This window comes from Mustela lutreola, chromosome 13 (assembly GCF_030435805.1).
Source record: "Mustela lutreola isolate mMusLut2 chromosome 13, mMusLut2.pri, whole genome shotgun sequence".
Lineage (NCBI taxonomy): Eukaryota > Metazoa > Chordata > Mammalia > Carnivora > Mustelidae > Mustela > Mustela lutreola.
This window is the reverse complement of record NC_081302.1, coordinates 62,339,506-62,351,973: the sequence shown is the minus strand read 5'-3', so window position 1 is coordinate 62,351,973 and position 12,468 is coordinate 62,339,506. Positions and strand designations below refer to the sequence as shown.

Below are 12,468 nucleotides of genomic sequence, written 5' to 3'. Positions count from 1 at the left end.
TACTGATGAGTTGTTTGTTATCATGGTGAAAGCTTAGAGGATATGGGGGACATCCATGCAGCTCCTTTTCTGCTATTCAAATTAAACATTATGTTTTATTTAGGTAAATACTCAGTACTAGAATTACTGGTAGTCCTATGGTAGTCCTACTTTAAATTTTTTGAGGAACACCCCATCCTCTTTTCCACAGGGGCTGCATCACCTTAAAGGCATTCCCACCAACAGTGCATGCGGGTTCCTTTTCCTCCACCTCCTCTTTTTGATTGTAGCCATTCTGAAAAGGTAAGGGGATATCTCATGGTGGTTCTGCTTTGCATTTCTCTGATGATGAGTAATGTTGAGCACCTTTTCATGTATCTTTTGGCCACCTGGATGTCTTCTCTGGAAAAGTGTCTATTCAGGTCTTCTGCCCATTTTTTGATCAAATTATTTGAGGTTTATTTTATGTTGAGTTATATAAGTTCTTTATATATTTTGGAAATTAACCCTTTATTGGATATAATGTTCATAAATATATTCTCCTATTCAGTAGGTTGCTTTTTTATTTGATGGGTTTCCTTCATTATGCAGAAGCTTTTTTCTTTGAGGCAGTCAAAATTTTTTAAAAAAGCTTTTTATTTTGATGTGCTTTTGTTTTCCTTACCATAGGAGACATATCTAGAAAAATATTGTTATGACTATCCCTATGTTTATTGCAGCATTATTTACAATAGCCAAGATATGGAATCCAAGTGTCTATCAGTAGATGAATGTATAAAGAGGAAGCTGGTATCTCAACACACACACACACACACACAAACAACTGAATATTACTCAGCCATAAAAAGATTTTGCTATGGATGGACCTACAGTGTTTTATACTAAATGAAATAAGTCAGAGAAAAATACTATGGTTTCACTTATATGTGGAATATAAAAACAAAACAAAATAAACAAAAAGCAGAAACAGACCTATAAATACAGAGAACAAACTGATGGTCACCACAAGAGGGGAGGCGGGGAGAAGGGCAAAATGCATGAAGGGGAGAGGGAGATACAGGCTTTCAGTTACGTATGAGTAAGTCATGGGGATAAAAGGTACAGCTAGAAAGTACAGAGTCAGTGGCATTGTAATAGCCTTGCATGATGACAGATTGTAGCTACAGTTGTGGTGAGCATGACATAAGGTACAGAGTTGTTGAATTATTATGTTGTGTACCTGAAACTAAGGTAACATCATGTGTCAACTATACTCAAATGAAAAAAAAATAAAATATTTCTTACTCTTGTTTTATGAAAATTTATTTCTGCCTTGGAGGATAAATACATGAGAGTTATAAGTTCTTGTAAGTGTCCTAAATCTTTTAGAACAATTACTAGCAGGACAGCATCAGGCTCAGCTTAATCACACCAACTGACAACTGACTAAGCCCATCCCCTCCAGAATGTGCTCCGCAAGCAAAGGGAGCAGATCTAATGACCATCTGAGAAAGGTCAGTGGGGCTCCCACCAAAAACAACTTTGTAAAGACAAAACCAGCCTCAGGATTTGTGTGGGAAATACTACACATGCTCCATGAGGGAGAGTTTAGAGACTCCCACCCCGCAGAAGGCCTGCAGAAAACTACTCAGCAAAAGACACATCTTCCAAGAAGCTGAGCTTCACTACTCAGAGGTTGTCTACAATCAGCGTTTGAATTGTTCCCCATCCCTCACCAAGCTAAGTACAGTTTCCTCCCCTGTGAATAAGCTCTTCTGAAAGTAAGGAAACTTTCAGCTCACAGGCTGGATTTCCAAACACAAACATGCACGCACGCAAACAATGCTGCCAAAGAACAAAAAAACCCACTGACATTTTCCTTCTGAGATTAACCTTGTGCCTTGTACATACAGTTATATGTACTGTCTTTAGGGTCACTGAACAGTCATTTAGATCTATAGCAATTCTTCCTTTACCACATATTTTCAATTGTTACTTTTTTCCAAATAAGAGATGCTTCTTGTGGGCTTACAAAAAAGCTATAGGACTCTAATCAGAAATAACATTAATATAAATTGTCTCTACCATTAAACAGGAAAATCAGTTTTGCCTTTTCAATTTGATTTCTTTTCCAATCATTTAATTAGAACATAGTTCTAAGGCCTGCTTTCATACAATGCTTTCAAATCTATTTTTGTATTCTATTTGGAGAGACAAATCTGATATTATTATTTGTGAATATATGCTCTTGCTCATAAAAGGCTCCTTAAGTCATCTGGGATTACTAAGGGAGGCAGACCACCTGTGATTCTTATTTCCCAAAAAGCAATCCATCCTCTAACCTCACAAAAGCAGGCACTATTCATGCTGTGGGGAAATAAATAACAAATATGATTCTCCCTCAAAATACTTTTCAATGTGTATTTTTTGAGATAAAGGAGAATAACGTCATTGCAAAATTTGCCTACAGCTGAAGATGTGATGTGGTCTACTTTGATCTGAGGGGCTGTTTAATCAGGGGGCTGACTGAGACATGCTTTCAGACCAAGCTAACCCAGATGAATTTAGTGGTCCTGAGATCATTTCGTTCCTTCCTTTTATCCTTCACACAACATTAGGGTTTCCCAATGTTTTGACATCTCCTTGGAGCTGATGCAGTGACAAGGTTCAGCCATGCCAGCAATCCACACAATCTTGTATCCTACTAGGCTCAGTGGACCTGTTCCCAGCCCACCTCTCACGTGAGGGCAGATTTCAACTTAGCAGAACTGACCAGTGTAGAAAACGTGGAGTAGAGAAAAATGTTTAAAAATATGACTTAAAAAATTTTACCTTCGGGGCAGCAAAGAGGGATAGAAACTTACACCAAATTCTAAAAAATAGAGATGTTGATGGTCTCTTACAGTAACTAAAACTGCAAATAGGGTACTATCCACAGACCATTTTGGAGAAACACTTAAGACCATTCCAAACTACAAGAAATGCCTACCTTGCTTAAACGGGAGGCAGTTCTGTCCGCCTGGCCTATGAAAATCAAGTCCCTAAGTCGAACTACTTCACAAGTATCCCTTCAAAGTTCCAGCTTTTGTTTTTCTGGGACATCCGACTTCTCTAAAGAAATTGAAAATAAGAGGCCTCCCTAGTGCTTTTTAATATATTCTTCAACATATAACACAATGTTATTGTAGGCAACTTGATAAACAACGGGAATTAAATGGTGGGAAAGAAGTATCATTCCAAAGTCCAGTGGCTGTGCATTTGTCTCAAGGATAAATCTCTGAAGTTCTATTTGCCTCTTGGCTAATGCACTTATGTTCCAGTACACAGAGTAAGCTCTTCGGATCCCAGAAATGTTCTAAAACTGAATACAAACTGCTTCCACCAAATGCTTTTGAAAAATTCTTATACAAATTTTTGTTTTCTTTCTTTAGGGCCCAGCTTCACTATAGCTATGGTCCTCACTCCACCCAAGATGTAGTCTCCTTCTCTCAATCGTACAACTTACTGGGGCTGATTTCTCATCTGCTGAAAACAACAATGATGACAACAAATGTGTATTTGTGAAGACAGGCCTCACAGCCTCTGCTTCCATGTGCACCCCTGATGATACTAATTCTGGCCCCCACAAAGAGAGCTAAACCTAAGGCTGACCAATCCTGCCTCCTGGCCCACTGCCAAGGGCTGTCCCTGTGCAGGGCTTCCTGGTGGTGTCCACACACCAACAGCATCAGCATCACCTGGGAACTTGTCTGAAATGCACATTCCCGAGCCCCCTCCCTGAGCCACATTATCAAATACTCTGGGGGTGGGGCCCAGTTGACCAAGTGACCCAGGCCCTCAAGTTTGAGAAGCATTGTTGCCTGGCAGGAATGATCAATACACCAATGTTTGTACACTCAAAGCCTGCAGGTGGCAGTAAAGGCCGGCTGGAAAGACAGGAGCAGAAAACAAGTTGAGTTTCAGAACCTGCCTGCCTGATAACACCCGGCCCCAGCCGCCTGCTCAGCCACTCCAGTAAGCTCAAAGGTCATAGGACATCTCAGCTTGGAACAGGAAGCTGACTCACATTCTCACAGTGCAGCAGTCAACACATCAAACCTAGGATTGTCAGGGATGCATCAATATTTAACTATTTTTGAAAGTTTTTGTATTTAATACAGTGAGGCTACAAACACACCTCAAGAATGAAAATGTCAATACTGATCAAAAGAACAAAGATCAAACAGAAAATAAGAAACGCAAAGTATCATGGGCCCTTGTGTGTATCTGAATCATAAGAATGCCCTTCATTCTGCAAGAATGATTAGAGTTCCTGCCCTTAATATCCTACTGAATTGATGTGACAAAAGCAAGAGGATATTTCTAACATAAGGCATGTTTACAGGTAAGCCTTTGCTAGATTCTGCCAAAACCCCGAATTTTCCTTTGATGGCTTTAATATACAGACATCTACAGTGAGGATGTGGACCAATGGGAACTCTCATACACCGCTGGTGGGAGTATAAATCGGTACAACCACTTCGGAAAACCGTTTAGCAGCATCTGCTAAAGCTGAACACACAGATACCTAGAAGCAGCAATTCCACTCCTGGGTATATACACCCCGAGGGAAATGAGTGTCTCCTTCTACCAACAGCTTCATAAAAGCATGTTCTTAAAAGTATAACTCACAATAGTTACAAACTGGAAACATTCCAAATGCCCACCCACCAGAGAGGAAATAAACATGGAAGTTCATACAATAAGACACACACAGCAATGAAAACAAAAACCACCCGAAAAACCAAACCACTGCTAGACACAATATGGATGAATTTTAGAGATATAAGGCTAAGTAAAAGAAGCCAGACCTAAAGGAGTACACACTTATCCAAACAGGCAAAATAAATCTCTAGTGACAGAGGTCAGTATAAAGGCTACTAAGGCTAACAGCAGGCATGAGCTTGCTGGAAAAGTTCCATATCTTGACTTGGGGGATCATTACAGGGGTATATACATATGTATACATGATGAAAATACAGGGGTGTATTCACTGAAATGCACACTTAAATTTGTATACAGTTTATACCTCTTTATAAAGGGAGAAAAAGTTAAACACACACATGCACAAATTATACTTGGCAGACTGTCACATAATAATTTTCAATATTCATCATAAAAGTCTAGGTTCCTGAGTAACTATCACATCATCAGAGTATTATCTGCTGTAAAAATAATGCATTTACTGACCTAAATCTAAAATTAATTCCTTATTTCCAATGTTATGCCATCATCGCAATGTATCTACTATAATGGAGTAAACTTCTCCAACTTGCTCTCCCTAGTCCCAAACCCCTTTCATTCTGACATTTACTGGAATCCATCATGTCTGGAAACTGACTGACTATCCATTATCCTAAGCCCCTGCAGACTCCGAATGGTTCCTCATCACCCAGGGGGTGGCTGAAGAGGCTTGGCTCCAGCATTCCTGTCCTGATCTACCCACACGAATGTCTTTGAACCACCTTTGTCCTAGCCCCTACCACCACCTGGCTTCCCTCCTGCCTCCTTCCCTCCGCTTACGGCCTGGCCCAGGGCTCAGGCCCTATAAAAGAGTGCAGGATCCGATCCAGTGGGAACCCAGAGGTTGGACCAGCTGCCCAGTGCAAGAGTGCGGGACAGCTAACTGCACTCCAAAGCAGCCACTCCAGGGCCCCACTGCGTGCCCAGAGACCGTGAGCCCATGTCGCTGCGCGTAGGCCTGGGCCCCTCCTGCGGCCCACCCTAGCAGAAGCAAGACGCTCGGTCCGTTTCTGCGCTTTCGCATTTGGGTTGTGAAAACCGCAGCTAGCTGTAACGAGCGACCAAGATGAGGAGCAACAATCTGGGAAGGAATCCCGTCCCGAACCCGGGTCCGAGGGGCGCGCGGCACCACTACGCACCACGCAGGGAGGCGCAACCCGCTGGGGAGCGCGCGTCAGGCCTCGGGGGCCGAGGGCCGACGGGAGGCGTGCCGCGCCGCTCCAAGTGGAAGTCCGGCGGTGCGCCATCCCCGTCCGCCGCTCCGCGCTCTCGGGCCGGGCCGGGCGGGGCGAACGAGAGGCCGGGCGGGGCGAGGCGCGCCGCCGTCGCCGGCGGCCGTGTTTACCTGGAAGCAGGAACACGTGTTGCCGGGCGCGAGCCCCGTTCCCGCAGTCCATGCCGGCCGCCTTCTCCGGGGGCGCGAGCCCGACGCCTGCAGGCCCGGCGGCAGCAGGCCTCACCCGCGGGGCGCGGGGCCTGCCACGAGCCGGCGGAAAATGGCGGGAGAAGGGTCTATTCGGGGGAGCGCGGCGCGCCGAGGCGCCGCCAGAGCCCGGGAGGCGGCCCGCGGGACGAAATTACTTTCGTTTCCGGAGCCAGCCAGCTGCGCCGGTTAAATTTTTAAATTTAGCGCCAGGCCGAGGCGCCCCGAGGGGTGGCGCGTCGCCCGCCGGCCGGGGAAGGGTCGCGGCCTCTCCCCTCCGCGGCGCGGCCAGTGGTAGGTGCTCGCCGAAGGCGCCGAGTGACGCGGCGCGCAGGGCGGCTGCCCTGGGACGCGGCGGCGGGAGGGGTCGCCTGGGCCCGCCGAGGGGTGGCGCGGCCGGCGGGGAGAGAGTCCCGGGGTGAGAGCCGGGTCCCCGGGGAGCGGAGCCCCAGGATAGAGGAACCAACACCCCCGGAGGGGCTGGAGCATTCGCGCCCACCCGGCGGGGAGGAAGAGCCTGCAGCAGGTTCCCTGTTGAGGGCGATCCCTATCCGATCCTAATCCTGAGGTCGCTCTTGTCAGTGTATCTTGTTCAGCAGTCGCGTTCTGCGTTGGACTTAATGTCAGAATATTTTGTTTTGTGATTCATAACGCAATGTAAGCAATCTTCAAACTGGGCTTAGCCCTTACCACTAAAAAGAAGTTAGGCTCAAAATACGAATTTGTTACTTTGGAAGATTCTTGGTAACGAGTTAAAAATTGCATTTAAAAAAGTGATGTTTAAAAATCATGAAATTTGGAGATTTAAACTTTGAAAAATAAAATTTTGTTTGAAACAGCAGTGCCTGGTACGTGGTCTTTAAAAAGAGGATAATAAATCCTTCCTTCATAGCTTTAAATAAAAATAGGTCTCCCTCTCCCCTTCATTTCCAGTCCCCCTCCCCGGGGACAATTACTGTTAACAGTTCATCCTCTGTTCTTCCAAAAATTTTCCTTACACCATACAAGTCCATGTCTTATTTATTTATTTATTTATTTATGTACAACTGGAAGAATATTACGTAACTTTTAATGCACTTCACTTTTCTGGAAGATAGTTAAATCTGGCAGTACTAGATCTCAGTCTTCCGAAAGGGGTTTTAACTTCAATTCCATTTCCCACGGGGGGTGACAAATGCAGTTGAAATTGACTGCAGAACACCCCTCTCTGGCTGAGGAGGGACATCGCAATGCCAGCGCTGGAACAGGCAGAAGATTAGTATTGCTCTGATCTCTTGCCTCCCCCAATATTATACCATGGGAAAAGTTAGGGTGTGTAAGCTAAATCCCTAGGCACACCGTAATCATTACTAACAGCTAGGAAAGAAACGTTACCCACAGTTCCCTCTCTCTGACATGCAGAGTTGTTTTCATTCTTCTCTGATCCTTTCCAGCCCTTGGCTGTATGAATATGTATTTGTTATGTGGTTGTTTCACAGAGTAAAGACAATTTTGTCTGCTTGTCTCCCTTAACGTTGTCTCCCTTAACGTTGTATAAATGGGTTTTCCACGGCATCCAGAATATTGTTAATGGAGACATTATTTTACACTGTTAATCTACCAAGGTTACTTAACCATTCTCTAGTGAGCAATATTTAGATGATTTTAAACTGTTATTATAAATAGCAATGAACTAGATGTACACATAGCAACATGGGTGCTTCATATCAAGAGAAAAATAAAGTCAGAGACAGGACTAGATTCACAGCAGAATACCAAGTAGATAAATTAAAAACACACATAAACCACCACTATATCTTTTATAAGGATACATGTACCTTTAAGAGCATGTATCAGACACATAAGGAAAGGTCTTCAAAATGGAGGAGAATGGGATAAGGGACAGATAAGGAATGAGGGGGCAAGAAAAATCAAATAAGAGAGGGGCTAGGGCACACATGGGCAACTGTCACTATGTCTTATGAACTGGAGAGTATAATTAATCCTCTGACATTTAGGTCCAGGGACAAAAACTTTTTTTTAAATGTGTTACAACAAACATTTCTAAAAAATTTCCTTTATCCACTTAAAAAAAAAATTATTTAAGTACCTTCTCAGAAGGTTACCAGTGGTGATATAGGAAACTGACTCCAGATTCCTGTTGCCCTCAGGGTAAATAAAGTCCAAGGTAGGAACCTTGGAACACTGGTCTGCACTTGCCCCTCCAGCCACACCTCCCATTGCCCCCCTCCCTGTCCACAGTGTGGCCATGAGGACCTGCCCTTGCCACATATAGCGCTTGACACTGTTCCCAATGCTGGGATGCCCCTGCCCAGGGGCTAAACTCATTCCTTCACCTTCTTTCTCACCCTCCACCACTTAGCCAACTTCTACTCCTCAACCAGGCCTTAGACAATTCCTTCTCTACAGCACTTCTGCTGCCCCACACTTTTCTAAGAATGAGAGAGATGCCTCCAGTCTTCCCAGGGATGTTACTAAGTAGTGGAGTCCAATCCTACTTTAGTTTCTTGAGGGACAGTATTTAGTAACTCACCACTTTATCCTCAAAAAATAACAGTGGCTCTCTCTCAGCAGTAACTGTGACAACACTGTGCTCAACACTTAACTCAGAAGATCCCTTTTCATCCTCCAACAGCCTAAAGGGGAAGTATTAGTGTGATCCCCACAGTTTATGGAGGAAGAAAGTAAAGTTTAGAGAGATCAGCTAATCACCCAAGAATGCCCAGCCAACAAGGGCAGAGCAGGAATACCAACCCAGAAACAGCTTTTCACCTTCCCTCCCTCCTTCTCTAGTGTCCAAGCCTAGGGCAGAGCTTACCAGCACTGCATGAGCTTAGCATGGATCTTTTGAATAAACATGTGTGGATAGATAGGCAGTTATGGCCCAGTGTGGCTTGTGGCATTCTTACGTTTGATAAATAAGAACAAACTGATTATATGGAGTATACCATAAAATTTTCCATAAATTAATTTTTATACCAGTTACACTAACATGCAAAGAGACAAGTAGGTTATTTCTCAAAGAATAAAAAACAGCAAGTAGAAAACTGTGTGGAGAATCACAGAAGCTCTTCTACATGCCGGAAGCAGAGATGTTCATTTTCTAGTTAGAAAAAAAAAAAAATGAAGTGGGGGAAAAAAATAAGTTCAGAGTCAGAATTTTAGCGATGCTTAGTGATAACCAAAGCAGAAAAAATTCTAAGGGTAGAGAAAGGATTTCTCTCTCTCAGAGATTATTAAAAACTTATGAGAATGCTTCTTTCAAAACAAAATGCAAATGAAAAGTCACATTTATCATCACTTTTAGCATAAGAAAGGATTGTTGCTGTGAATCTAGTCCTGTCTCTGACTTTATTTTTCTCTTGATATGAAGCACCCATGTTGCTATGTGTACATCTAGTTCATTGCTATTTATAATAACAGTTTAAAATCATCTAAATATTGCTCACTAGAGAATGGTTAAGTAACCTTGGTAGATTAACAGTGTAAAATAATGTCTCCATTAACAATATTCTGGATGCCGTGTTTGCCTTATTGCCAAATATTCATCTACTGACAGTAAAGAAGGCATCAGCAAGCATAAGCTGAGGAGGAGAAAAGGATCAGCTCTTAAAAGAGCCAATTGTTTAGAAAGGGAGCCACTGAGTACTAGTGAGCCATCATTTCTAGAGAGAATATTTCCTTTATGTTCACTCTCTTAACCTACCCAAACTAAAATTGGATTGTGCTTGTTGCAGAGAGGCAGTGGGGCTCACATAAACTAGTGAGATCTGCCGGTTCTAGAATAAGAATGACTGAAGCTGTTAGGAAAGGAAGAAGAGCAACTCCTGACATCGAGAAGCTGGCCCTGGGGCTCACAGCTAGACCATGTGACTGTACCAGGAGAGAGAAAAAATTTCCCAGAATACCAGCCTCACACAAGGCTGCCCTGAGACCAGAATAAAGTGAGAGAAAGCCAGGCTGTCTCATGATTTTGGCAAAGCGCAGACAAAAATGGGTCATTGTGGCACCCACAAAATGCCACACACCTCCCGGCTTAGCCAGAATGAGTGACTGCTACTTCTTTACTACTATGGCATTCTCCTCATTCCGGCTTCCCCTCCCTGTAGATAAGGTTCCCTGAGATATCCAATCATGAATTGCCCCACTTTCCAACAGCACCCAGTCTGGAAGTAGTTCTTGCTTCCTTTGACTCCCCCGCCAAGTCACCCAACCAAAGCCCAACCCCTCTAAACCTTCCTTCTAACACCCTCTTAGTAAGACTCATGATTTTCCATGGCATGAATTCACCCTCCCTGCAGCAAATAACAATCTGAATTTGTTCAACTATCCATGTGTTCCTCGTAGTTTTTGACTGAAGCCTACTGACACCATGTTTATACATTTCAGTCTGTGTGTGTGTGTGTGTGTGCGTACAGTTATAAACATTACATGTATTTACATAAAATCAAGGTAGCAAGAAAATTCAGGCAACTCAAGCTCCCTAGAGATATCTTCTGAAATATCTGTAGAGATATTGAGCAAATGAGTCAGATAATCAGACCATTACATCTTTTGCTGCATGAAAGCCTGAACAATCACCATACACTTCAGAAAATTTTAATAACTCGGTGCCCTAGTTATTCACTTCATTTACTTTTATCTACGCCGTTAATATTTTCTACAGTGAAGTGCTTCTGAGATGTGTTTTTAAGCCATGAATTACCTAGCAAGTCAATTAATTGAGAGATGCTAAAATGTTGGCTACTTTTCATTAAAATATTTATTTTCAAAAGCAGAATACATACTCCTATACAAAGTATGGCCACAACTAAGAAGAAAAAAAAAGGAGTGGTAATTAAAATTTAAACATAGTTGTTCTTTAATTATTTCAGTTAATATTTCAATTTGATAATAGAAATATTAATTTCTAGTTTCACTTTACTCCATAATCCCTCCTATCTGTTTAAACAATAATATTCTGGTTCCCTTTTTGTCCTGCTTCCTTTCACCACTGGTCTCACAATTAAGAGGCTTAAAGATACACATCCACTGATAACATCAAAGCAGAACATTTCTGTGGTTTTCTGTCTACAAGTAAAATACTCTTCAAATAGTAATGAGATACTCTATTAACTCACTCTGTCAAACGATCTGAAAGTAGGACCCACAACTGTGAAATATAGCTAATTATTGCAAAAGACTAACAGTTTTTCCTGGTAGTGTGACTTCCACCCAACATTTTGCTCAACAGCAAAAATTAGTAATATTGATTATTTAAAAAGGAACTTGTGCATTCTGTACAGACATTTAATTTTACAGTAACTCTTCTACTTACATGGACTATGTAACTTTTCTGAGATCTTAGAATCTTCTTTGTAAGACCATGAAAAATCCTTCATTCTTTTAGAAACTAATAAAAGGACTGTCCTTTAAAAGTCCTTTAAACCCTTTAATTTCAAGTTTTATAGTGATAACTATAAATAATTTGGCTGCTGAACTCTGTTACAATTTTTATTATGTTATACATTGTATCATACATTATCATTTCTCTATTTTTAGCATAAACATGAAGCGCTCTTAAAAAAAATTCATCAAAGTGTCTAGACAGAACAAATGAATGTGGTTAGTTCATGAATACCCCTAATTCTTTAAGTACTTAATGAAATTAATAAAAGAATTATCTTTTAAAAGTGCTTATACTTTTTTAATTTTTTAACATAAATATTAAATGCACTAAAAAAAAAACCCACATCAAAACTTCTAGATAGAACAAATGAATCCCATGTATTTCTTATCAAGATCATCCCCCAGAGGTAAAGAATGTGTAACCAAATAAGTACCCTTTGTTCTACAGTTGGGGAAAAAAAAAACAAAAAAACAAAAAAAAACAAAGAGATTTGAAAAAAAATTAACATTGACTTCAATTGTGAAAGAATTTCCCTAAACTTAAAGACTGCAGTTTTTTATTCCATGGCTTTGGCAGTATTGACTAAACTGTGACTAAATTGACTAAAATGTGACAAGCTTATAATGAAACAGATTTTGTCATCTTTCTTGTAGATGGGAACCATCCAGACATGTTTCTATTTATTTAAAATGTAGCTTAAAATAAAAACAATATTAAGAAGTACGAACAAGGGGGTGCCTGGGTGACTCAGGGTCCTGAAATGGAGCCTGAGCCTGAACTGGGCTCCCTGTGCAGTGGGCACAGTGTGCTTTTCCTTCTCCCTCTTCCTCTGCCCCTTCTCTCTCCCTCACTCAAATAAATAAATAAAATCTTTTTTTAAAAAAAAGTATGAGCAAGGTATGGTGCAGTGCTTCCA

General features: G+C 41.9%; 1 protein-coding gene across 4 annotated transcripts in view; it reads right to left on the bottom strand.

The window, feature by feature from the left end:
* The window catches only part of RNASEH2B (ribonuclease H2 subunit B), a 63,344-nt gene extending 56,862 nt beyond the window's left edge, over positions 1-6,482 (bottom strand). For 2 of the 4 annotated variants that reach the window (XM_059143954.1, XM_059143955.1), the window contains exon 1: positions 6,086-6,482. In XM_059143954.1, coding sequence (XP_058999937.1) covers positions 6,086-6,137 — 52 coding nt within the window. In that variant the 5' untranslated portion in view covers positions 6,138-6,482. The remainder of the gene's footprint in view (positions 1-6,085) is intronic. The other 2 variants (XM_059143953.1, XM_059143951.1) reach the window with 2 other exon arrangements.
* Between the last annotated feature and the right edge of the window lie 5,986 nt (positions 6,483-12,468).